General features: G+C 38.1%; 3 protein-coding genes across 3 annotated transcripts; all 3 read right to left on the reverse strand.

Annotated features, from left to right (window-relative positions):
* Positions 1 to 271: 271 nt before the first annotated feature.
* On the reverse strand, positions 272 to 2,587 carry LOC121253485 (phenylalanine ammonia-lyase-like). Its single transcript, XM_041153494.1, has one exon. It carries the CDS (start codon positions 2,552 to 2,554, stop codon positions 272 to 274), a length of 2,283 nt encoding a protein of 760 aa, XP_041009428.1. The 5' UTR covers positions 2,555 to 2,587.
* Positions 2,588 to 10,189: 7,602 nt separating this feature from the next.
* On the reverse strand, positions 10,190 to 12,842 carry LOC121251656 (phenylalanine ammonia-lyase-like). Its single transcript, XM_041150952.1, has one exon. The coding sequence runs from the start codon at positions 12,652 to 12,654 to the stop codon at positions 10,270 to 10,272; it is 2,385 nt and encodes a 794-aa protein (XP_041006886.1). The 5' UTR covers positions 12,655 to 12,842; the 3' UTR covers positions 10,190 to 10,269.
* Positions 12,843 to 13,971: 1,129 nt separating this feature from the next.
* LOC121251657 (PHD finger protein ALFIN-LIKE 4-like) lies at positions 13,972 to 20,768 on the reverse strand. Its single transcript, XM_041150954.1, has 5 exons — positions 20,046 to 20,768; positions 19,852 to 19,884; positions 18,340 to 18,568; positions 16,192 to 16,327; positions 13,972 to 14,485 (listed from the first exon to the last, which is right to left on the reverse strand). Exons 1-5 carry the CDS (start codon positions 20,140 to 20,142, stop codon positions 14,222 to 14,224), a joined length of 759 nt encoding a protein of 252 aa, XP_041006888.1. The 5' UTR covers positions 20,143 to 20,768; the 3' UTR covers positions 13,972 to 14,221.
* Positions 20,769 to 24,118: the final 3,350 nt, after the last annotated feature.

The raw sequence follows: 24,118 nt of genomic DNA on the forward strand, positions 1-24,118 counted from the left end.
ATCGCTCCAATATAGCTACATTCTCAAGTTTTCAACAATTCTCTCTCGTAACTCAAACAAGAAACATGGAGCAAAACTATTGAAGTAATTTATTCATTCCATGTACAGTCTAGATCAGAGAGAGAGAGAGAGAGAGAGAGAGAGAGAGATTCCACCCTCATAAATCTTTGCAAAAAAGAAGACTTAAAAACCATTTTGAGACCAAAAAAATGATTCCACAAACAAATCTTATTTAGGAACGGAAAAAAATAATAACTCTAGATAAGAAACATTAAAAGGCTCCACCTTTTGTGACAGTGGGAGACCTTACATTTTCAAACCAACCCCAATACTCAGGATTGCAATGCATTGGAGAAGTCACCATGATCGGCCTTGGCGTAAAAGGACCTGCAGATCCTTTCCAGTTTGTCAAGCACTTCGTTAGTACATCTCCCACTTTCCCTTCATTCATGGCCTCATATACCTTCTCAATATCCTCACCTGGACTCACCTTCTTTGCCCCGCTAAGAAGCTCAGTCCCCACTTCACTCCTAACAAACCGATATATAGGATAAGTTCTACATTTCTTGATTCTGTTGGCTATTGGAAAATCTCCATTCTCGAATCTATCACGAGCTTTTGCTACCTCTTTCCCAAGTCTTGCTTTCAGTTCATCTAGGAATAGTGGAATGCGTTTAAATATTGAGTAGCCCTTGTCATCTCCATTTTCAGCTTTAGGATCTTTGAGAGCTCTTTCCACAAGTACTTCTCGAAGTTTAGGCAAGAGAGCATAAGATGGATTTGTGGGGTCATCAAGATAAGAGAAAATTGGCTGGTGCTCAATGACCTGCAAGAGTTCTTTCTCGCAGAAACGGGATTCTAGAAGTGATCCATCTTCAGCTGCGTAAAGAGTTTTCCTCACAACTTGGAGGAGAACATGTTTCACAACTTCCCTCATGTTTTCCTCCAAATGTCTAAGATCAATTGCCTGGCAGAGTGCCACCATGTAAGTGGCAGACATCAGCCTTAGGATCTCAATGGCTTCGGCACTTTTTCTGGCTGAAATCAACCCGAGAGAATTCACATCTTGATTGTGTTGTTCTGCGCTCTGTACATGTGTTGTGACAGGGTTTGCCAAGTATTGGAGCTCAGAGCAATATGCAGCCATGGCTATCTCTGCGCCTTTGAAGCCATAATCCAAGCTTGGATTAGGCCCCCCACTCAAATTGGAAGGCAAGCCATTGTTGTAGTAGTCACATACAAGTTCAGAGAATTGAGCAAACATAAGCTTCCCAATAGCTGCAATGGAAATTCGTAGATTGTCCATGGAGACACCAATTGGTGTTCCCTGGAAATTCCCTCCATGGAGAGCCATATCTCGAGCAACATCGATCAACGGGTTATCATTCACAGAATTGATTTCCCTTTCGATTGAATGCGTTGCCATGCGAATAACTTCGATTTGGGGCCCAAGCCATTGGGGAGAGGTTCTCAGCGCATACCTGTCTTGTTTTGGCTTTGTAAGGGGATCTTTTTCATGACGAAGCTTTGCTTCTTTCATGTAGTCACTTCCATCCAAAAGGAACTCCATGATAGCTGCTGATTCAATCTGGCCAGGGTGGTGCTTGAGCTCATGTGTTAATGGGTCTGTGAACTCAGGCTTGCCTAGCATGACTTCACAAAACAAAGCGGAGAGAACTTCTGAAAGCAGAGCCAGAATGTTGGCATCAAAACAAACTGTTGCCGCCACAGCCGAGCCCACAGCTGTCCCATTTACAAGAGCTAAACCTTCCTTTGCTTGAAGCTCGAAAGGAGCTGAAATCCCAGCTCTTGTCAAAGCTTCCATGGCAGTGATCTCTTCACCTTCACAGGTGAGCACTTTGGAATTATGCCGACCAGTTAGTAATCCAGCTATATAAGATAGCGGTACAAGATCCCCTGAAGCAGTAATAGTCCCTCTTAGAGGCAGTTTTGGGATCAAATTTTTGTTCATAAGCTTGGCCATGGCTTCAAGTACCTCCCATCGAATACCTGAAAAGCCTTGCATGAGTGTGTTTGTACGAACCAACATAGCTGCTTTTGAGTAGCTAGATGGAAGGTTCTCTCTCCCAATCACTCCAGCATTAAGGAACCGAATAAGCTCTGTCTGGAGGTCAGAGGTTTTGTTGGTGCGCCGATGTGATGTGGCTCCAAATCCGGTGGTAACACCGTATGTGTCTGTTCCACGGGAAACATGCTCTGCAACCCAGTTGGCGCTTTTGGCTACACGTTCACACGCCACAGCTTCATTGAGATTAACCTTTACTTCACCACGACGTGCAATGGCGGTGACTTGACCGACAGTGAGGGTCGTACCCTGTATGTCAACGGTTTGCACCTGTGCAAACTGCGACACCATGCTGCAGACTTCATCAAAATGAGTGCATTGCATGGCCTCCGCAGCTTTCTTCCAGTGCAATGGGGTTGAGACATGGGATTTTTCTGATACACAAATGAGGTTTGTGGTGTCTTTTGTAAGAGGGAGAGCCGGTGGACGGAGCTGCTTGTTGGAGCGGCCAATTCCATTGGTTGTCATTGCCAGAATGGGGCAAAGAATTTTCAGTGGCTGAAAGAGAGAACTGGGAGTGGTATGCTATATGCTGTGTGCGTTGTGTTTGAGCTTGGGAGGGAAGCACGTAGTATCCGTTATCTATTTATAGCAGTGAAAGGGTGTACAGTGTATTGATAAGTGCTAAAGGCCGGCGTCAAAGGGTCAAATCAAGTCTTCGTTTAAAAAATAATGAAGAGTTGGTTGGTGGAGTGAGAACATGCATGGAAGGATGGTGGGGAAGTGTACGTTTGGCTGCTTTTCTTTGGGATGGTTGGTGGGTTTTCAATATGATACTGCATTCCAAGTACTCATAAAAAGACCATTGACCAGGTGGATGAGATGCCACTCAAATGACCTTGTCACCCTTGGCAATCTTATCTTCAATTTGTGTTAAAGCACCAACCGACCTTTTCATGTCGTTTAGCTAAGTTATGTTGACTTTGTGAATCATGTTTTGCCGCACATGGCATATATATGAATTTCCCTCCATACCAAACATGATTTTTTCAGTCCTATATTTGAAAATCGATTCGTTTCGTCAACTTTCATCCGTGTGAAAGCTTCCTTTCCAGCATGATAAGCTTTATGTAAACTTCTACCCTTCCTAAATCATTTTATACTCTTATACCTAACAAATTCAACATCATCACAAACAATTCGTAGCTAAGTGAATGTTTGAAAAGTGTTTCATCTCATCTCATCTCATTTCTTTTCTTTCTATTATTTATAAAATTATCATCTCATCTCATCTCAACGAAGTAAGTTAAGAAAATCTGCAGAAGCAGCATGCCCATTTGCTGCTATGGTTTGTAGCTGATGAAGATCACTTCTCCTTCGACTGTTTCTTTGTCGTTCCAGTCACATTAACCTCAAATATTGTTGGCAGATCTTTTATCATAGTAAAGTGGCGTTTCCTCATGTGTCTCATCTTTCTTGGGGCATAAGGCCTTGCAACCAACTTAAAAATTATAAAAACCTTGTTTTGTATTAAATACGCATACTCTTGTCTCTATTTTCCGTCCATATTGCATAAGAGTATAGTCAATGCTTCTTAGTATAATAAATGCATGGGGAGAGACATATGATATAAGGTGATATAATATAAATAATATTTTCTAAAGTTTTTAAAATATGATGTGTAAAAAAGACTACCTTGATCTAATAAGTTTTCTAAAATATGACGACTCGTGCTACACAGAAGTTTCACACTCTGTACATCCCTTAAAATAAATGTGATTTTACTTTTTTATTCTCATATTTCATCAAATATTTCATTAAATATGAGGGTAAAATAGTAAAATTACATATTTTTAAGTGGTGTGCAAAAGTGTAGAGTTTATGTCTAGAATTTTTCAAATATAACATATATTCTAATATTTATAAGGCCTTTATACCACACACCATTCACATGATATAATTTAATTTGTAAGATTCAAATTTAAAAATGTATCTTTCAAATCAAATTATGTCATAGATTGTGTTTAGTGTAAAGGCCTCATAAATAGAATTATTCAATTTATAATTGTACATTGATGTTTAAGTGTGAGATCTGCATCTGAAGCAGGATTAGCCTAATGGTCACACATGAGGAGGTTGCAACAACGCGGGTTTTAATTATTTTAAAATAAATGTTTTGGCTACACAAAAATCTAACATATCACAAAAAATCATATTTATTTTTTAAAATCATTTTATGGTTGGAAGGGTTAACTTAGAAGAGAAGTGTACATGAGACCCCGTTCGAGGCCTCAAAAGAGTTTCAATATTTATGGACATTTGTGAATTTTTAATTCGTACTTTTCTACTCTTTATGGTAAGGTTAAGCAAAAATCTAAAAATTTGATTTTGAATACGAGTCTGCTCCGGCTGGCTCCTGCTCTGACAAAACAGAGTCGGAGTCTAATTTTTTTATAATTTCTCAGTTGAAGTCAGAGTCAAAAGTGTCGTTGGACCGACTTCGACTCTGATCTGAGACTCGATTCGACTTTACTTTCCGACTCTGAATCTTACTCTGATATTGTTCATATGTTATAAAAATATATATTTATCTAAATCATAGCCATTTATCCAATAAATTTTACATGTTTAACTCACCCCAAATTCCCTCTCTCAATTCCACAACAATCGCATTATCCATAAGCCAACCGATTCCACACAAATTTATTAGAGTTGTCGACATATGCAATTTATCAAATCGATTGTCCCAGCTTAAAATCTTGATCACGATCGAATTCCTAGCTTACAGCAGTCATTGTTTATTAAAGTCTAGTATAATAAATTAATATCACCTATAATAATTTACTAAAATATAATAACATGTAATTAGATACTAAAAAATCTAGTATATAATTAAGTTAGAAATAAGTTGAACATTAGTATAATAAAATATAATACTAATGTATAATAACATGTAATTAGACACTACAAATAATATGTAATACCATAGTATGATAACGTATAATTAGACACTACAGTATAAGTCTAGTACCAAAATAAGTTAGATATTAATATAGAAGTAAATTAGAAGTCAATAATTTAGTTTTAATTTTTAATTTTTTTGAAAAATTGAAATTTGAAATGACACAAAAAATACTTTTTTAAAATGGGCTAAACATGAAGCTAAAAAAATTTCAAAACTGAAAGCTCAAATCTGACTCCACTCTAACTCCAACTCCGACTCAGACTTGGATTAGAGTCTACACAAGTCGGAGTTCGGATTTGAACTCTGCTAAGCTCTTGCTCAGCCATACTTTATGAACATTTATGGAACAGTTATCTTTTTAATCCATGCTTTTCGACTCTTTTATTCCAGTTTTTTATGTTTTTAGATCTGAAATTCAGAGTTTTGTATTATTTAAAACTCGGGATTCCTTTTTTTAAAAATTTTCTTATTTTGTTTCTGTCAATTTTGGACAAAACAAGATGACATAGAGATATTTATTTATTTATTTAATAAAAAATATCTTTATTTTCATATAATTTTAGTTTATAAAATTCTTGTTTTCATAATTGTAAAAATCTTTTAGATTTAATTTTTTTAGCTAGCTAGGATTGATCTTATCCTAACTATTTTACTATTGAGTAATGCTACAAATCAGCCCATGTTCACGGTTGATCCGTAGTACACCTTACGTGTGTAATTTTTTTTTTTAATGCAAAACGCATCACTCAATTCATCTACCTCTCAGGCCGACGGAAAGCCTCACCCGATTCTCTTCAGCTCAACCCAGCGTCGCCGTGCGCCACCCAGCCTCACCGCCACCACCGACAACTTCCCCTCACGCCGGCAACCAACCAGCCTCCACCAATCTCCCCCATGCGCAGCCCTCTCTCTCCCCTGCGGTAACCCAACCAAAATGGGTTTCACCCATTTCTCTCCCATTGCGCCGTCGTACACTGCCACCTAGACCACCACACCTCCACCACCTCACACTGGCGACCACCTTTAGCAGACCCAGCCACCACGAACCTCCATCTCCCTCTTCGTCGTATACACACAAGCTACCCATAAATGGTGGGTTTCGCACGAGCTCGGGGTCACCGACTGCCCTATCGCTGCTGTGCGTCGATTCTAGCCCCACCGAGCACCTCCCCTGACCACCGTGACTCCTCCCCAAGCTCCTCCGAGCCAGCCAAACCCTCCACCTCTCTCTTGCTCTCTCTATCTCGAATTCGGGCAATGGGGGTGGGGGGAGGACGGGCGACGGGGGAGAAGAGAGAAGAATTTTAAAAATGGAATGTGTGAAATGAGAGGGAAGTGAGTTTTGTTGTGAGAGTATTTTTGACATTTTACTATGGTGTATTTTGGATGATTCCAAACAAGGGCTGATGCCAATATTATTTCATACAAAAATTACAATGTTAATTTCTCGGTTGTGGCTTTAAACTGTAGCTCCATTTTACACCAATTGGAATACAAGCAAATTACTGAGGGACGCTGCCTCCAATTTTATTTATAACCTTTACTTTTGGCGAAAGAATACTATGTAAAAAAAAAAAAAAAAAAAAGTTAAAAGTTACAAAATTCTCAAACTAAGTTCTAAAATACTGAAACTAAACTATCAATCCATACAAACTTTGAAAGGGTAATGCTAAGGCATGCCCAGCGGTTACTGTGCAATAACCGTTGGGCGTGCTGCCTAGGCAAAACCCTTCTCTTTTGTTTTTTCATTTTTTATTTTCATATTTTTTTAACATCTTTAAACATTTTTTTTAAAAAAAAATATCAATACACTAATAGTCACTTCCTTAATCTGTAAGTAAAAAAAATTAAATACATGAGCGGTCAAAATGAGAAGACAAAATGAGAAGGCAAAATAGCATCATTCGACTTTGAAATTAAGGCTATATACAAACCAACACTAAACAAAACATATGAGAAAAAACTACGTTAACATTAAATATAATCTAAAAGAAAAAAGCTACTTGCACCCAGGGTTGGGGAACCCGACGTACACGGCCATTCACGTGTACAAAATGAAACGGGGCATTTTGTTTATACCCAAAACCACTATGATTTTGATTCAAACACGAAGACGAAACAAAGAACTGAAGGAGCACAACTTTGGGAGCAAGTTTTCCATTCCCACAGGAACACGAAGATCAGGTTCTTTATGCAGACCCATTTTTTTCGTCTCACTTTTTCTTTGCATCTACTGTGCATCTTCTTCTCATCTTCATCTTCTCACTTTTATCGCAGCACTCTCATTTGATTTGCAGCATAAATTATAGAATGGAACTCACTCAACATAAATTGTAAAAATGAAACGGGGCGTTTCGTTCAAATCCGATACCTCTCATCTTTTTCTTCTCATCTTCTCCTTTGCATCTTCTTCGCATTTTCTTTGTATCCTCCTTTCGTATACCCACAGTCGACTTGTCCATGTCTTTCTGTGGTTTCAAATACTAGGCCATAGAAGATCATAAAAAAAAAATGAAAAAGGCAGTCACTTTGCATAATTGTGAGTTGGAGGATTTGCTTCTGAGACTTTATCCAAATAATAGGACCTGGGATGGAGGATTTGCTTTTGAGATCCATTTTGGCGCTAGCTGGGATGGTGGGTTTCCTTTGCTTCTGAAATCCCTTTTTTTTTTTTAATAATATCAGCTTACGTGATTAGTCGTCTGCCGATTCCTCAACAGGTACCCAATGTCGGGTACCTGTAGCAGAATTGAATCCAAAAACACTACAAATGTAAACTATTAGTAGCAGCAATTTAAATACAAGGCTCATACGAAATATTTAAAATACAATATATTTCTAAATTCTGGCAAACCTGTTAAAACCATTTTTAATTCACCACATGCTAATTTAGGTAGGAAAGAAGACAAGAAAGACTTCAGGCAAACCTTTAGCACCAGCTTTAACTAACTCATGATCAGCAACCGAATCACCTTCTCTATAGGTGCGTTGCAAGGATAAAGATAAAAAGACTGACCAAAAGCAATTATATTTTCCCAAATTTCTAAGAACTTTCAAGGTAGAGGAGTGACATGATTGAACCAACTAACAAATCTAAATAATCAGATTAAAAAATAATATAAGTAAACCCAAGCTGCAAACAATATAACAAACCTAGTTTCAACGTCATTACTTCAGCAAACATATTCGATTCCTCTCCTAAGCGAAGGGAGAATCCAAAAACAGAACTTCCACCATCATTTCTCAAAACTCCTCCACAACCAGCAAGTCCTGGATGTTCAAAAGATTAGCCATCAATTGGGATTGTTTGGATAATAAAATGAGATGAGATAGTTTTAGAGGAGTTGAAAAAAATATTGTTAGAATATTATTTTTATTTTGAGACTTGAAAAAGTATAATTTTTTATTATATTTTATGTGAAAATTTTAAAAAATTATAATGATAAGATAAAATGATATCGTTTCTCTATCTAAACAAGTCCTAAACTTTATTTTTGAAATTGTGAGAGGCCTCCAGTGCACTAACAAGGGCTTTTTTTATTTTTACTTGCAGTAGTTGTAATTGCAAAGTCAGGAAAGAGTAAGGCTTAGTTTGGAAATATAATTCATCTCAATTCATCATTATAACTTTTTCAAATCTCAACAAAAAATATAATGAACAATTTAACTTTTTCAAATCTCAAAACAATAATAATAATAATAAATAATATTTTATCAACTCAAATCAACTCAACTCAACTCACTTTAACATCCAAACATCCAAATACACTTTAAGAATCCTTGAATTTAAAGTACCTCTTTTGGTCTTAACAAACCATTCAAATCATGTAACCAATGATTAACATGATTTACAAAGAGTGTGTTCATGTATGGCAGAGGCAAAGAGAAACAGAGCACGAGAGAGAGGGCTCAATCTAGCGGTGTTGGACAGGGAGGGGCACAACGGTCTGGGTTTAGAGTTGGCAGATCGAGGGAGGGTTTGAGAGGGAGACAGGGTGAATCAAACAGAAAGAGACTGAGAGGGAGTACTCACCATTGTCGACGTCGGACAGCGTGTTGGATAGCAGACGGTAGTGACGGCAACCAGAATGGTGACAAAAAGACGGGGAGAGGAGAGGAGAGAAAAAGTGTGCAAGAGAGGGAGAGAAAAAGAGAAAGAAAGAGGCCAAGAGAAATGAGAGAAAGGTGGATGCGGAAGAGCTCACCGGCCGATAATGTGTGGCGGTGTGTTGCTTCCAACGAAAACAGAAACTCAGCAGAGACGGAGAGCGACAACGAGAAAGCAAGTCTTTTGAATCTTTGATTCTCTCATTCTCGACAGAGACTTACCGAATGGGAGAGAAATAGGGAAATCGACAGAGACTGACGTGAACATATCTCTCATTCTCGACAAATTTTGAAAGATACTACCAAAAACTTGGAAATTCCAAGATTTCAGTGCATTCTTTAATCTTTTGATTTTAAAGGCTAGTCTCTTCCCCTGTTAGTGCACAATTTTCATTCGAAGATCGACTCGCATTCCATGAATTTTGGAGAAGAAATCCAGATCCTTTGATATTTGAAAGAGGAAGGCCCACTTTTGTTATTATGTCTGCTTTTAGAAAAATTAGATTATTTTATAGATTTAAAGTCTGCTTTCAGAAAAATTAGAAGTCTATTTAAAGTTTATAAGAGCCCCATCCAATCTCTCCTATATTCTTCTTCTTTATTGCTAAACCATGTGTATTTAGAATTCAGGTAATTTATATCCACAATCCCTCCTTGAAAAATATAATTGATTAATTCATTTCTAACCAAACTAGAGAACATTTCATATGTTGATTAGTAGCAGAAACTACAGTGATTTCAGAATCCTCTTTCAAAAACAACCAAATATTTCCTCCTTCTAAAGTCATTCGAGATCCCTTTAGGTAAACCAAGCTTTCCTCCCACTTTTCAAGCTTTATCAAGCTCAACCATCGCTCCAATATAGCTACTACATACTCAAATTTTCAATGATTCTCTCTCCTAACTCAACCAAGAAACATGGAGCAAAACTATTGAACTAATTTATTCGATCCATTATCCCTTTTTTTTTTTTTTTATTCTTCGTACAGTCTAGATCAGATCAGGGAGACGGGGAGAGAGAGAGAGGGAGACAGAGAGAGACAGAGAGATTCCACCCTCATAAATCTTTGTAGAAAAGAAGACTAAAAAAATATTTTCAAACGGAAAAAAATGTTTCCACATACAAATCTTATTTAGAAACGGAAAAAAAAAATTACTTAGATAAAAAACATCAAAAGGCTCCACCTTTTGTGACAGTAGGAGACCTTACATTTTCAAACCAACCCCAATACTCAGGATTGCAATGCATTGGAGAAGTCACCATGATCGGCCTTGGCGTAAAAGGACCTGCAGATCCTTTCCAGTTTGTCAAGCACTTCGTAAGTACATCTCCCACTTTCCCTTCATTCATGGCCTCATATACCTTCTCAATATCCTCACCTGGACTCACCTTCTTTGCCCCGCTAAGAAGCTCAGTCCCCACTTCACTCCTAACAAACCGATATATAGGATAAGTTCTACATTTCTTGATTCTGTTGGCTATTGGAAAATCTCCATTCTCGAATCTATCACGAGCTTTTGCTACTTCTTCCCCAAGCCTCGCTTTCAGCTCATCTAGGAATAGTGGTATGCGTTTGAATATTGAGTAGCCCTTGTCATCTCTATTTTCTGGTTTAGGATCTTTGAGAGCTCTTTCTACAAGTACTTCTCGAAGTTTAGGCAAGAGAGCATAAGATGGATTTGTGGGGTCATCAAGATAAGAGAAAATTGGCTGGTGCTCAATGACCTGCAAGAGTTCTTTCTCGCAAAAACGGGATTCTAGGAGTGATCCATCTTCAGCTGTGTAAAGGGTTTTCCTCACAACTTGGAGAAGAACATGTTTCACAACTTCCCTCATGTTTTCCTCCAAATGTCTTAGATCAATTGCCTGGCAGAGTGCCACCATGTAAGTGGCTGACATCAGCTTTAGGATCTCGATGGCTTCGGCACTTTTTCTGGCTGAAATCAACCCGAGAGAATTCACATCTTGATTGTGTTGTTCTGCACTCTGTACATGTGTTGTGACAGGGTTTGCCAAGTATTGGAGCTCAGAGCAATATGCAGCCATGGCTATCTCTGCGCCTTTGAAGCCATAATCCAAGCTTGGATTAGGCCCCCCACTCAAATTGGAAGGCAAGCCATTGTTGTAGTAGTCACATACAAGTTCAGAGAATTGAGCAAACATGAGCTTCCCAATAGCTGCAATGGCAATTCGGAGATTGTCCATGGAGACACCAATTGGTGTTCCCTGGAAATTCCCTCCATGGAGAGCCATATCTCGAGCAACATCGATCAACGGGTTATCATTCACAGAATTGATTTCCCTTTCGATTGAATGTGTTGCCATGCGAATAACTTCGATTTGGGGCCCAAGCCATTGGGGAGAGGTTCTGAGTGCATACCTGTCTTGCTTTGGCTTTGTAAGGGGATCTTTTTCATGACGAAGCTTTGCTTCTTTCATGTAGTCACTTCCATCCAAAAGGAACTCCATGATAGCTGCTGATTCAATCTGGCCAGGGTGGTGCTTGAGCTCATGTGTTAGCGGGTCTGTGAACTCAGGCTTGCCTAGCATGACTTCACAAAACAAGGCGGAGAGAGCTTCAGAAAGCAGAGCCAAAATGTTGGCATCAAAACAAACTGTTGCCGCCACAGCCGAGCCCACGGCTGTCCCATTTACAAGAGCTAAACCTTCCTTTGCTTGAAGCTCGAAAGGAGCCGAAATCCCAGCTCTCGTCAGAGCTTCCATGGCAGTGATCTCTTCACCTTCAGAGGTGAGCACTTTGGAATTATGCCGGCCAGTTAGTAATCCAGCTATATAAGATAACGGTACAAGATCCCCTGAAGCAGTAATAGTCCCTCTTAGAGGCAGTTTGGGGGTCAAATTTTTGTTCATAAGCTTGGCCATGGCTTCAAGTACCTCCCATCGAATACCAGAAAAGCCTTGCATGAGTGTGTTTGTACGAACCAACATAGCTGCTTTTGTGTAGCTAGATGGAAGGTTCTCTCTCCCAATCACTCCAGCATTAAGGAACCGAATAAGCTCTGTCTGGAGGTCAGAGGTTTTGTCGGTGCGCCGATGTGATGTGGCTCCAAATCCGGTGGTAACACCGTATGTGTCTGTTCCACGGGAAACATGCTCTGCAACCCAGTTGGCGCTTTTGGATACACGTTCACATGCCACAGCTTCATTGAGATTAACCTTTACTTCACCACGACGTGCAATGGCCGTGACTTGAGCAACAGTGAGGGTCGTACCCTGTATGTCAACGGTTTGCACTTGTGCAAACTGCGACACCATGTTGCAGACTTCATCAAAATGGTTGCATTGCATGGCCTCCGCAGCTTTCTTCCAGTGCAATGGGGTTGAGACATGAGAATTTTCTGATAGACAAATGAGGTTTGTGGTGTCTTTTGGGAGAGGGAGAGCTGGAGGACGGAAATGCTTGTTGGGGCGGCCAAATCCATTGGTTGCCATTGCCAGAATTGAGCAAATATTTTCAGAGGGTGAAGGAGAGAACTGGAAGAGGTAAGCTATATGCGGTGTGAGTTGTGTTTGAGTTTGGGAGGGAATTAGCATCTGTTATCTATTTATAGCAGTGTAAGGGTGTACTGATAAGTGCTAAAGGCCGGCGTCAAAGGGTCAAATCAAGTCTTCGTTTAAAAAATAATGAAGAGTTGGTTGGTGGAGTGAGAACATGCATGGAAGGATGGTGGGGAAGTGTACGTTTGGCTGCTTTTCTTTGGGATGGTTGGTGGGTTTTCAATATGATACTGGTTTCCAAGTAGTCATAAAAAGACCATTGACCAGGATGATGAGATGCCACTCAAATGACCTTGATACCCTTGGCAATCTTATCTTCAATTTGTTTTAAAGCATCAACCAACCTTCTGATGTCGTTTAGCTAAGTTATGGTGACTTCGTGAATCATGTTTTGCCTCACATGGCATATGCATAATATTTATGAATTTGATAAAAGAAGAGACTAGGAAAATGGATCGGAATTTTCCTCCTAACAAACAAGATTCGAAGTTTTCAGTTAAGTTTCAGATTCACTTGTGGGAAGATGATACTTGCTATATTTGAAAATCGATACGTTTCATCCGTGTGAAATTTTACTTCCCAGAACAATATGCTTTATGTAAACTTAGATCCACTTCGTAAATCATTTTATACCTAACAACTTAAACATCATCACAAACATTTTGTAGCTTAGTGGCATTAATAAAATCCGCAGGGAACCGATGGTCGAAAAATAAGTGTCGTAATTCCGAGGCTTCAGAAAAAACCAAGTTTCCTCGTGCTGTTAGATTATGTGAAGAAAATCCGCAGAAGCAGCATGCCCATTTGCCTGGTGAAGTATGTCAGGCATGCACACGAAAATTGGTCAATTTCATATGATTTGCAGAAAATTTACTCCCAAGCATCTATAGAAAATGTGCTTAGATTGACCAGGAGTCATGTCAAGACAAGCACATTAATCAAATAGACAACAGACATGCCAGCCAGCTTTTACAACAGCCCTCATGTGTCACGCATCTAGGTAAAGCAATTAGAGAGGACAGAAAGAAAGAAAGAAGGAAATTATTGCTACGCTTGCAAAGAAAATTCTGCTTCTACCAACAGAGTTTTGAGTAGTAAGTAGGCTTATAAAGACCACAGAACATCCCCACCACCAGCTTATGGTAGAATTATACGTCGTACTGTTTTGAAGTCACAAAAGCAGTCATATTTTTAGGGTTCAAGGAAAACAAGCATAGCACTTCAACAGATATACTCCCTCGTTGCCGAAAGCTGCGAGGCAAATTTTGATGCTGTCACACGGAGTCTATCTAGTCCAACAAAAAACAGATACAAGCCTAGCAAAAGTCTTAAAATTTGAAATCAAATGAGTCATAAATCAAAGTCTTCTGCACTTTAACTGGGAAAACGATTTCTTACACGGTGAAAGGGAAGACGCGTTCAGAACCTGCTGACTAACAAACATTTTCATATGTCCAAATAACAAGATCCAAGACCATGGTACTGAATACATATGCTGTGCTAAAATGGCACTGAACATAGAAAAACCTGACTAACTAAATAGTTAGCTAAGTCAACATATGAGAATTACAAGAGATGAGAATTGATCCACCTCCCTGTGATATCAAGGGCGCGCTCTCTTGTTGCTGCACGAGGGGCACTTGTACTGCTTGATGTGCTCGGCCCTCGCAGGGGTGATCTTCACACACTTTCCATGGAACCACTTCTCACATATGTCACAGCATATCCAGAACTCATCTGCAGCATAGTTCTCCCCACATGCCCCACACAAGGTCTCCCCATGCTCTTCTTCCTCTTCCTCATCCACTACCTCATCCTCATCCTTTTCCTGCATTCCCTTTGAATACTTGACTAGTTCGGATCCTCTCTGTTTTGGTTTTCCAATTAAAGAAATAGTAGAGCAGCAGATACATGAAGCAGAACGTCAATAAACATGCAGGCATTAAAGAAAAGAACATGTCAAGAAATCCTGATGAAGTAACAACTAAGCCATGGATTACGAACTAAACAAGAAACTTAATCCAGAATAGAAAGTATTCAATGCAAACAGACATCACTGTCCAGCAGCAACAACATGAGAGAACATATTTCAAGTAATACCAACTCTTTTCTTTTTCATTTTTTTTTTTTTTTTTTTTTTTTTTTTTTGGACAAGGCACGTAATAAAACTTACTGAAATATTCAAGTGGTCAATACATTTGGACACAGATACAGGCTATTCAATATTGGTCAATACAGGAGATTGAAATTAAACCCAAAAAACGATTACTTAGAGCATATATTAGAACAATGAGAAAGAGACATGTTACAGACCAAAAATATTACAAATCAAACAGTTCTGCATCTATCATGCTCTAACTCATCGAATTAAACAGTAGACTTCTCACTTTCATCCGTGAATTTGTTCATTATTTGCGCAAAGACACACTGCAAAATTCCAAGGGAATGTAGCCATATTACTAATCTTTTCTATCCTATAATTAGTCTGAAATTTATCCACGAGTCAAATATTCACTTTATCTTATCTCATCCCTGAATTAAAAAATAACAAAATGCAACAGACCAAGGTTTACGCATTGTAAGTAACTATATATGTACAAACAGATGTCAGGAAACAATCTCTAGGCCCTCAGCAAGGAGGTTTCCCGCAAGTGTACCTTGAGTAAATCAAGGGGAAAATCCCTCATTCTGATGGCCCTTGAGATTGTTTGCACCCAATGGGATTCAAACCTCGGACCTTGGATAGAGCATACCACCAAGACCAATAAGAACATTTTTCTTATAAGAACATTTTCCTCACATTCACTGACCGGTTCACTAAATTTGCCAATTTCTTTTACTAAACTCAACTTTGGCTCAGTTTGTTTACTAAATGAGACATTCTTGAGTACAAAATAATGATCAATCATTAATGGTACAATTTGTATGAATCTCAGTTCAACTCATATAAGTACGTCTAAATTCAAATAAATTTGTATTCATTTTTTATGGTATTATTTTTTATGGCATTATTTTCAATTTTACGATGAAAATATCTTGAGTATTTAGAAAGATATTTACAAAAATCCAAAGTTTCTTTGTCAAAATTTGTAGATGAAGTTATAAGAGATAAAATAAATAATCTATTTTTCAAAATTAAACAGCTTGTGAACAATTTCGAACTTGTTATAAAAAAAACGAGTTATTTGTGATATAAAATATTACTTCATAATAAGCTTAAGCTCAACTTGTGTTTGAATAAAAATAAAATGCACAAAGCTTGACCGCCCACTACTGATTTGAACTCAACTCATTTACACCCCTATGAGTAACACCTACAAATTCTCAACGTATCTATTACAGCAAAATAACCATTAGCATAAGAAGTCTGAAATGTTCATCTTAAATGACACAAAGAAACATGATAAAAGTCAGCTAGAATTATAGACACACCCGGCAAACCTGAATATGAGACAAAGGAGTGTGAGCTAACATTAGCCTCGATGCATGTAACAAACTTCTTTGTCAAACACAGAAAAAGACAAATCTCATGCCAGAAATACAAAACTGAGAAGCAAGTATATATTCTTTTACCCCCTTTGAGCCTGACTTGGATTTGTTGCTGCTGTGGTTTGAAACTGAAGACTTCTCCTTCGACTGTTTCTTTGTCGTTCCAGTCACAACCTCAAATATTGTTGGCAGATCATTTACCATAGTAAAGAGGCGTTTCCTGTGTCAGAAATGGCATTTACAGGCAAATGGAAATTTTTAATCACTCATCATAGATCCCGTCAAACATCACCAAAACAGTTCATATCAATTTGCTCTCTGCCACAGTTTTGACACCAATAGTGAAAAATAACAATCATCTCGCTACCCACTGTTTCTTTTGTCAGTAACAATCCTCTCACTCCCCATTGTTACTCAGCACCACAAGATCTGTGTTCTAAATAAAGGTGTAAGTAATGCAAAATCCGCCAAGATCCTTTGGATCAATTGGCAACATCTTGGTTTCTCACTAAGAGAGCAATGGATCGAATCACCCTTCCGCCATGTATCAAAAAAGTAATGCAAAATCCAAAAAATATGCATACATACATGGACAAGAAACAGAAATGGAGACCACCGATTTGATAAAGGCTACCGAATTAAAAAATATCATCTGATTTTTTATAAAGGCACAGCAAATGGAGATAAACTCAATAAACAATTGAGTTCATCTTTACACCACCCAATGGGACTCCCATTGTTGCAAAATAAATTTGGCCACACTGGATTCTGATCCAGAATATAAATGGGAATTCATCACCGTTCACGTTTCTGTGGACAACAAAAAAAAGCTCTGCTCTCCACCAGAGTCTCTCACTGTCTCATCTCCATCTTGCGCCATCGCCCACCATCGCCAAGCCGAAACTCCAGTTGCCTTCTCTCTCTCAATCTCACGCTTTCTCTCTGCCATCTCTAAAAAAAGTAAAGCACCCCATCTCTGCCATGGACAGCCTTCTCAGGCAAAGCTTGGACTCCCTAAGACGGCTTTGGTCCAGTTTGACCATTGATTTGCATGCAATGGGGTTCGTGGTTCAGAGTTCGGGTCTGGTTTGGCCTGAAAGTTCTCTTCTCTTTACCATTAATGGGTTATTACAGAGGTGAAAATGAACATGAAGCAGAGAACTCTGTTCTCTCTCTCTCTCTCTCTCTCTCTCTTCACCATCGCCTCAATTCCTTTGCCTCTCGACTTACTTGGCTGTACCACCACCACGCACCTCCATTCGCTGTGCCATCATCCTCTTTATTCCCTTCAGATCAAGGCTAAGCTCGAGGCCTGAAAGGAGATGGTAATTTGGGAAAACGGGTTGGAAGGGGGACCACTTGATTGAGAATCTGTATTTGGATCAGAATTTTGGTCATTAATATAAAAATGGTAGCCTTTTTACCTGGTAGTTTTTATGTTATTGATTGGTGAAATCCGATTGTTTGATATCTTTTTGATGTTGAGTTAGAATGTATATGGCCGAAAGTTTTCCTTTATTTTATTGTCTAATTTCTGCTGAATTTTAAAGGGAGATTTTGAATGGTTTTGGAAGTTGAAAGTGGAAATTATGGTAAAGATTGGGGGTCCATTTTTCTATTGTTGCTTGTGGTTCTTATCAAACACATGTTTGCTACCTTTTATGAAGGGTTGATTTCAAGTTTTGGATAAAGAGGAATTGAAATTGAATAAGATTTTGATTGTTGAATTTGCCCTTCGGAACCTGCTGATTGTGTAATAGATCTTGATTGCTGAGTTTGAGTTTGAAACTATGTTCAAATATTCTCATCTTCCAGTGGCGGGAGACGGCAAGGGCGATATCTAATAATTTTGTCTATAGGAAAGAGAGAGGAGGGAGCTTGTAAAGGATGGCCAATGATGTTGTATTTATATCTTGAGGAGAAATCCAGTGTGGTCAAATTTTTTTCTGGAGCCACCCCAATGGGTGGTGTAAATCACCCCTTTTTGCAGCACATCCAGTTTCTGGGTTTTCTCTAAACAATTGTATTGAATAAATCCAGTGGGGTGGTGAATAGTGGCTGATGAGAAGAATTTTTCAATAAATAAAACAACATTAATCAGTTCATTTTAATTATCAAAAAAATTAATCAGTTCATGTACTCCTCACAATTTGTATATATATGCACATCATATAAATTCTCCACTATTTTGGAAAGATAGTATGGAAGTGATGGTGGAAAGAGACAATATACCGGTCAGTTTTATCAAATCCGAATCTGGCACCAAAATAGAATGCCACTGCAAGTAACCACGCGTCACTGTGAACAGCAACTAGAGACAGCCAATCCTTTTCTTGCATTCCATCTCTGGCAAAGTTGATCCCCAATGCAGGTTCTGGGAGCTCTGGAGGCACTTCTTCAGCAGGTAAGTTAACTTCCCACTGTTCATTAGGAAATCCATAAAGGCAAAGATTCTCCTTCTCTGACAGTTACAACAGTTAGTCAAATACAAAAGGCATCAGTAACTGTCAGATACAGCACGCATAAGAAAATCTTATTTTTATTTAGTATATTAGGACATATCATTTACAATATAGCTGACAAGGAAATCATATTATTACACACCAGGGGAAATATGTTTGCAAAAAATTGGGCTGCTATAAGAAATGTTAAGTGAGAGAATTCTTACAGGATGATCCACGACCAGAATCGGAAAACATAATCACCAAGAGAACCAATAAATAGGAAATCATATTCACTTTGATACCGTAGTAGGTAAATAACTAATTATTGACTCAGGCTGTTCCAGAGCATAAAGACTAGGTTTAACGTAATGAATAGCGTATAATTATTCTTATCTGAAAGGAAAAATATCTGGCATATTTAAAGTTCAACAACGACTTCTGGTCCCAGAACTCAATTCAGGATTGTTCAATTTCTTAGCCAAAAGAAACACTTCATCTATAAGGATCCTCCAAAATGGTTGTGAAAAACAAAATAATGAAACTAAAGAGTATAAAAACAATGAAATGTTCTGATAAAGTGAGAAAGCACTGATGATGTGATGAATTGCAAACAACAAGAAAATGCATCTTACATAACTTTCAGTAAATAAAGAAGTTTTGTGCAACACATCAAGTAACTCTAGTATTTGCTATATAATTCATTAAAAGATTGCATCTTTTAAATAATTATTTCACATAACACATTCCGGAATGTAATTCACTATAATGATTATTTTTTACAAGACAACCACACAAGACACTAAATTGCAGACTCACCAAGACCGTAGAGGAAAAGCACACAATTTGGAAAAAAAAATCATCACCAAAAACCTAAGTTCCAAGCAGCAAGGAAACAAACAAGAATCGTAACGTTACATCCGCAGGTATCTGAAATGTTGCTAATTTTCCAAATTAAGCAGAGAAAACAGTAATGAAGGGACTAAAAGACCAGAAATTCTACCCAGTTCAACATTATGATTAAAGAGGACAAAACTTCCATTTCTACAAAACCTTCAATTTTTTTACCAATGAAAAAGCAAATGCCTATCTTTATTTATCACACTAGAAAATTACCGCGAGAATTTATACATGTAAGTGCTAAAACAAAACTACCATATATAAGTCTCAAGCAGAAAAATTATATTCATTACAACATCGTACGAGCTTACACACATTGTAATGTCAAACCCACGCCCCCCTCCCCCCTACACACACACACACTCAGAGACGTGCAAATAAGAGCGAAAGTAGAAACCCTAACCAGGATCGCACTGCTGATAAAATTCTTCAACATCTACAAAATCACATGAAAAAAGCCAAAATCAGAGCCATTACAAACTGGAACGTCAAAAACGAGGAAATTCCTACAAACACCCTAAACGAGAACCGAAGGATAAATAGGAAAGGAAATAAAAAAGAACAGAGGGAATAAAATTGAAAGGGAAAGTAGGAGACCAGTGGTGAGGGCTTTGATCATGCCGGCTCTACGTCCCTTGAAGTCCCTGAAAACCTCCTCCACTGTACGAGGGTTGTACTGTCCTCCTCCGTCCATGTCCGTACAGTTCCAGAGCTGGCTTCCGTGCGGGGGGGTGGTGGGGTGAGGAGGGGGAAAGACAGATTTGAAGCCTTGAAGTTGCAGAAGAGAGGACAGAATGGGAAAATAGAGAGTTCTCAAGGGGTATTTACGGAGATGCGAGTGCTTTTAATTAAATTTATCCAAAATAGTAATAGTAATGATAATTTAGCTAATTGGAGAGTGTGACGCGGCGCCATTTTATTGGCTAAAATTTGGGCGTAAGCGAATCCGACGTGGCGACGATGCTATTCGGATTTGGGAGGGGACGGGGGCTTATGCTAACGTGCGCAGCGGGTGTTGTCTTTAATCGGTGGTCCACTGGTGTCTCCTGTGTCAACTGGATTATTGAGAAAGATGGAAGAGGCAGCAGGTATCCGACGGCTATGCAAATTATAGATCGCCGGGTTGTGGGGGTGTGGGGTCCAGATCTGAGGCACACACGTGTCCTGCCCTGACAGGAAATCTTTCGAGCTCCGGTCAAAGATGCATCCATCTTTTATGAGGGAGAAGGACACTGATCGGCCGGACGAGCACTACCGCAGGCGTCGCCGTGGTCGGGGAAGATTTAGAGTGCGCACTGAAGATCTATAAATAGAAAGTTGCTGCTTTCCTATTATGAGGATTCACAGCTTGAGTAAGTAGGTAACCTAAGTACAGTCTCGGGTAAGATGAAACCAACCCTATCTGAATGAAATGGTCCCTTACCGCTTTGAGATAATAGGATGAGACAAGATTGTTTTAGATAAAAATTAAAAATTAAATAAAATATTATTAAAATATTATTTTTTAATATTATTATTTTAAAATTTTAAAAAATTAAATTATTTATTATATTTTATGTGAAAATTTAAAAAAATTATAATAATAAAATGAGATAAAACTACTTTTGTATTCAAACAGAGTCTAAGAGTTCATGCTTAAGTCTCGTTTATTTATATAGATTAGATAATATGAAAATTTAAAATTGAATAAAATATTATTAAAATATTATTTTTTAATATTATTTTTATTTTAAGATTTAAAAAAGTTGAATTATTTATTGTATTATGTATGAGAATTTTAAAAAGATATAATAATTAGATGAGAAAATATGAAATGATTTGTGAAAACAAACGAGACCTAAATTTACGTAGGTTGTAAAATCGAGTTCAAGCAAAATAGCGGGTCATCAGCCTTGTCAATTCATATTTGAGAATGTTGCAGATATAAAAAAAATTATCTAAATGCGTAATTTTAAGTGATACGTTATATCTATTTTATAATAAAAATAATTTTACAATCTGATGTTCATATTAAAATATGTCATTTTGTGAATTTACTTTTATGTAATTTATTTTATGACTAAAACATTTTCTCTTATTGTTATTTGAATATTAGTTAACTTTGAGTTTTTGTCAAGAAAGAGCTTATTTAATATTAAAGTGAGTTTGAATTTGTTCATAAGTTATTTCGTGTAAATAAATAAATGTATTATTTTTATAACTTTATCTATAAATTATGAAATAGTTAGTTCATATCTTTCAATGAATGAGTATCTTAGTTGAAGCGAAGTGATCGGGATACGCATGAATGATCGAGCTTGCCTCACATCTCTAGAGCTACGGAGTATGAAACTGCCCCGTCGCCCTTAAAAGCAAAGGGGGAGCCATAATTTGTATACAGTTCCTGCAAAGTGAGAAACCAGTTCTTCTTTGGAGAAGGACGAGCAAAGCAAAAAAGAGAAAGAGTGTTTAAGGGACGTGCGCATGACACCATAATTTGAATGCACGGTATTCCTCCATCTGACATTGTGAGAAAGACAATTCATTATTCATAAATTGTATTAATTATCGTCTATCTCACCCATCCGATCATTCAGTATGAATAGAGTAAGGGATGCTGTGAGACCCAGCCCACTATCGGACCCAGGCCCGTGGGAAACGCCTCCAAATTTCACATCGCTCGGGTTCACGCCATATTTCCTCTTTCATGCACATCCATCCGTTCATCCTCTTTAGGTTTTTATCTGTTTACCATTTATAGCCTATTTATATACTATGCTTTTCTCAATCCTAAATTCATTGCCGCTGCCTTCTCTTTTACATCTCAGCCACTTTGAGTTCATCACCTCTACCGTGCCCCGCCACTCGAAGCTGCCACCAGTGCCCTTGAGGCATCTGTTTTCAAGCCTTGTTTTCCTCTGTTTTATTACCTAAAAACAGAGCATTTTAGCCACCTTCAAGCCGCTGCAACCGCCCTCTATCGTGAGCTCCACCACGTTTTGTCCCCACAGAAACTGTCGGGGAGGGCATCCCATCACCCTAGTCCGTCGCGTGCCGCCTCGAGTTCCCCGATAAGAGCACGCCATTTCTGTTGGTTTCTCTTCTCTCTCGGTTTCTCCCTCATTGTCTCACCGTATCTCTCTCTCTCGCTCTCGCCGCCCAGCATAGGTGGACTTGCCGCCGTACGCCCTCCATTGCACTCCAGTCGCGCCACTGTAGTCAACTGCTAGCTCCGCGTCGTCGTGTCCCCATCTCCCCGTAAGTGCTGCCGCTGCACTGTTGTTGCGTTTTTGTTCTCTGTATTTTTTTTTATTCAGCTCATTTTATGGTATATATATATATATATATATATGTGCATTTACGTTAACCATATAATAGGAAGTAATATTACATGTTTACCCCTTATAGTATCTCCTTCCAGATTTATTGTTTCGGGTGAATAGTTTAATAAGGTTATATCATGTACTTAGGATTGAAATCATGAAGATATTACGTGAGTTGTAGAGTATGTTTTTATTTGGACGTAGACGTGTGGATTTACTTTGTTAAGTGGGTATTTTTAAATGACTAATATTTTATTAGAATGGTTACTAAGTAAATACTGATAAGTAATACTAAAAAAGAATTTTTTTTTTGTTTTATTATTATTTAAACAATGATGTTGGTATTCTAAGAAGAATGAAAATTTTGGATTTTGAGGAAGTTAAAATAGGTTATTTTAGATGTTTAGGCCTGAATATCGAAATGAGAGATAAATTGAAAATTTATGGAAATTTATGTGATTATTTTATAGGTGACGATTAATTTTATTCGGCATTATTGAAGAAATTTTTGGAAAGCTAAGACATCCAGGTAAGCGGGGTTCCTATGCTAGACCTTACACGAATTAGTGAGACTGAGGTTGACTTTCTGAAAACTTTGCATATTTTTGTGATGAAATGAGAACTTGGAAAAAACCAACCTCGGTCCCTTATTTGCATACTCATGAAATTTGTATGAAAAAAAGAAAATATTTTCTGACATGCATTGTGTAAACATGAGTTAAATTTTGTCATTTTGTCTCTGAAATCTGAAAAAGAGCGATATTGAGAATCTGAAAAATTGTACATTTATTTGAAAAGATGCTCCGACTTTTATTTTCAGTATGTGAGAATGATCTGATTATGTTTTGGTACTCTATTTTATTTTGATATGGCATCTGAAAACCTTTGGCATGGTGTACTGATTTTGTATCTGACTCTGTCTCTGCTCTGCTCTGCTTTGTTATGTTCTGCTCTATTTGGGTTGGTACCAACTTCTCTGTCTCTGAGTGCACTCACTTTGGAAACAAAGTGGTTTATTTGTGGTCTTTCCTGTGTGCACACTCGGGGCTCCGAGAAGAATAAGGAAAAGATTTCACCTTTGTCTCTGCCCGGTTTGGCCACTGGGGATAGCACAACCCTACCACGGGGGTGAAACATGGTCTCTGCTTTGTAAGATGCTCTGTTTTGATGTGATGATGATGTTCATGTTATGTTATGCCAAAGTACTCTGGGTTTTACTTGACTTAATGCCACCGCTCTGTTATTTTTGAAAACATGTTTTGTTCTACATGACAACTCTGGAAAATATTTTGTTATGCATATTGTACTTTGTAAATGCTCATATTTGCATGCTAGTATACGTTTTCTGCTTACTGAGTTGTTGATAAC

The sequence above is a fragment of the Juglans microcarpa x Juglans regia genome, chromosome 2S (assembly GCF_004785595.1).
Source record: "Juglans microcarpa x Juglans regia isolate MS1-56 chromosome 2S, Jm3101_v1.0, whole genome shotgun sequence".
Classification (NCBI taxonomy): domain Eukaryota; kingdom Viridiplantae; phylum Streptophyta; class Magnoliopsida; order Fagales; family Juglandaceae; genus Juglans; species Juglans microcarpa x Juglans regia.

Bases quoted from the DNA above. Each gene is read 5' to 3' on its own strand.
- LOC121253485 (XM_041153494.1), bottom strand. From the start codon at position 2,554: ATGACAACCAATGGAATTGGCCGCTCCAACAAGCAGCTCCGTCCACCG.
- LOC121251656 (XM_041150952.1), bottom strand. From the start codon at position 12,654: ATGCTAATTCCCTCCCAAACTCAAACACAACTCACACCGCATATAGCT.
- LOC121251657 (XM_041150954.1), bottom strand. From the start codon at position 20,142: ATGGACGGAGGAGGACAGTACAACCCTCGTACAGTGGAGGAGGTTTTC. The intron at 18,569-19,851 runs GTTAGGGTTTCT...TGTAACTGTCAG, and splicing joins TTATCAGCAGTGCGATCCTG to AGAAGGAGAATCTTTGCCTT. The intron at 16,328-18,339 runs GTATATTGTCTC...TTTCTGACACAG, and splicing joins GGATTTGATAAAACTGACCG to GAAACGCCTCTTTACTATGG.